The following is a 2,566-nucleotide window of genomic DNA, read 5'->3' on the forward strand; positions in this document are numbered from 1 at the left end:
AGCTTCTCTGAAAGCTTTGTGCCACTTAAATGCTTGTGTTCGTGATGCATCAAATTGAAATTCATACAAAATTTTCAACTATTCCATAATCGCGATTTCATTGGAAACCTAAAATTTCAAGCAAACTAATTTTTTAGTATTTTTTCATGGTAAAAATCACCGGACAAACAGTTTAATTGTTCCAGTCAGAGTCAAATTTGTTTAGATGATATAAAGAGATGAGGATACCTTAATAGTTCCTCCAACCTGTGACCCATCTAAAGATAGTTATGTACGCTTGTTTACATCACTTACCGACCACAAACTTTTCTCCGAGCTTTCAATACTGAACTTTTTATAGCAAAGCCTTCCATAAAATAAAGCTAAAATAAAGCTTAGACCACACTTACAAACTTACACAAGAGCAAAAATGGAGACTTAAGTGCAAAAGCGCAACTACTAAAAGCTCTGTCTGGCTTATCAGCTTTAAATGCACTAAGAAATCAAATTTAAAAATTGCAACTGATTAGACAGACAATGAGCGCTAAGCTGCTAGTCTCAAAGGGCAAACCACTTAGTGCAGTTCACAAACGCAAATCTTCAGGTGAAAAACTATCAAAAATATATATTTTTCCAAACCAGCAGAGAAGCAGTTATGTTCAACATATTTTTAGCGCTAAGCCTTAGCCTCTTAGCGGTCGCTTACAGCTGGTTGCGCCAGCATTTTCGCTATTGGGAACGACGTCGCGTGCCGCACATACCATCCACACTGATTGTGGGCAATATTTTCGATCTACTCCGTTATCGCTGCTGCTTCGGCGAGCAATTTGAGCGGCTCTACAATCATGAAGCCGCCAGCGGTCAAGACTTTGTGGGCATACATGTGCTGCATAATCATGCGCTGCTGTTGCGTGACCCTGCGCTTATCAAGCGTGTACTGGTTAGCGATTTCAGCGCGTTTGCGAGCCGCTTCGAACGCAGTGACTCGGTAGGCGATGCCATGGGCTCGTTGAATTTATTCTTTGCGGAATACGATGTATGGAAGGAGATACATAATATCTTCTCACCGCTGTTTGCTCATGGCAAGGTGAAACAAATGTATCCGCTGCTGCAAGAGGTTTGTCTTAACACCTTGAAATACTTTCCAAAATTAACTATAAATTCTTTACATTCCATTAAAGATTGGCAGTAAGCTGGAGACGCATATGAACGCTTGGAACTTTACAGCTGACGATGCGTGCTCGTACCCGTGGGCGGTCGTTGAGGTAAAGGAGTTGTGTGCGCTCTTCACCACCGACATCATATCCTCACTCGAGTTCGGCATCGCAGCTAACAGTTTGGCGAATCCACACGCTGAATTCCGACGCATGTGCATTGAGGTGAATGAGCCGCGTCTCTGGCGTCTACTACATCTCTTTACCATATTCTTCGTGCCGGAGCGGGTCAGGCTCGTACGCGCACATCTGTACTCAGCAGAGTATGAGAAGTTCATGCGTACCTCCATCGAGTATGCGATTGCGGAGCGCATGCGTAGTGGCAACCAACGCAACAATCTCATCGATATATTTATCGCGTTGAAGCGTCAAGCTGCTAACGGCGCCAAAGACAGCGTACTGCATCAATCCGATTTCTTTGTAGCACAGGCCGCTTTCTTGTTACTCGCTGGCTTCGACACGTCCTCCTCGACCATCACATTCACGCTCTATGAACTCGCCAAACAGCCCGAGTTGCAGCAGCGTTTGCGCGCCGAGCTGCGTGAGGCGTTGCTGAAAGGTAGTGGCGCACTTGACTATGACACGATTGCTAGTGAGTTGGAATACATGCGCATGGTGGTCGATGAGGTGCTGCGTTTGTATCCAGCCACTTCATTTCTGGATCGACGCTGCACCGCTGAGCAGGGTTACTTGCTGAAGCAAACAAGCGGCAATTATCGTATACCCAAAGGCATGCCGTTGTATATTTCGGTGCTCGCTTTACATCGTGATGCACGGGTGCGTATATCGGCTCTGTCTTAAACATTTATTATAGTTTCTACTTCCTTGCAGTACTGGCCGCGACCACTCGAGTTTGATCCGGAGCGCTTCTCAGCTGAAAACCGCAAGCTACATGTACCAATGACTTATTTGCCGTTTGGTGCCGGTCCACGCGGCTGTATTGGCACTTTATTGGGTTTGCTGGAAGTAAAAACGGGACTTGTGCATATTTTGAAGAACTTTCGTGTGGAGACTTGCGACTCAACTTTGCCAGAAATGAAATTCGAGGAGACAGCCTTTGTTTTAGCGCCGAAGGGTGGCGTTTATTTGCGTTTTGTGAAGGATAAAATTTACTGACGGCAATAAATGAGTTATTCGAGCATTTAAAATTACTTGTTATCTAAGAAGAACCCGATGACCGTGATGGTATGAATTTGTTTCACAGGGTCAAACGGTTAATAATGAATACTACTTGGCGTTTCGTGGTGGATAGCTATTGATGTGTGGCCTGGCGCTGTTCTGATGGAACATAATTCCTTCTTTATTCGTCCAAGCTGACCGCTTCTGGACGATCTCGTCCTTTAGATGGTTCAACGATTAACAGCGCTGGTCCG

The 2,566-nt window shown here is 45.0% G+C and overlaps 1 protein-coding gene across 1 annotated transcript; it reads left to right on the forward strand.

Moving 5' to 3' along the window:
- Positions 1 to 524: 524 nt before the first annotated feature.
- On the forward strand, positions 525 to 2,335 carry LOC105233159 (probable cytochrome P450 6t1). Its single transcript, XM_011215140.3, has 3 exons — positions 525 to 1,096; positions 1,161 to 1,970; positions 2,025 to 2,335. Exons 1-3 carry the CDS (start codon positions 635 to 637, stop codon positions 2,307 to 2,309), a joined length of 1,557 nt encoding a protein of 518 aa, XP_011213442.2. The 5' UTR covers positions 525 to 634; the 3' UTR covers positions 2,310 to 2,335.
- Positions 2,336 to 2,566: the final 231 nt, after the last annotated feature.

The sequence above is a fragment of the Bactrocera dorsalis genome, chromosome 1, assembly GCF_023373825.1.
Source record: "Bactrocera dorsalis isolate Fly_Bdor chromosome 1, ASM2337382v1, whole genome shotgun sequence".
In the NCBI taxonomy this organism is placed as follows: domain Eukaryota; kingdom Metazoa; phylum Arthropoda; class Insecta; order Diptera; family Tephritidae; genus Bactrocera; species Bactrocera dorsalis.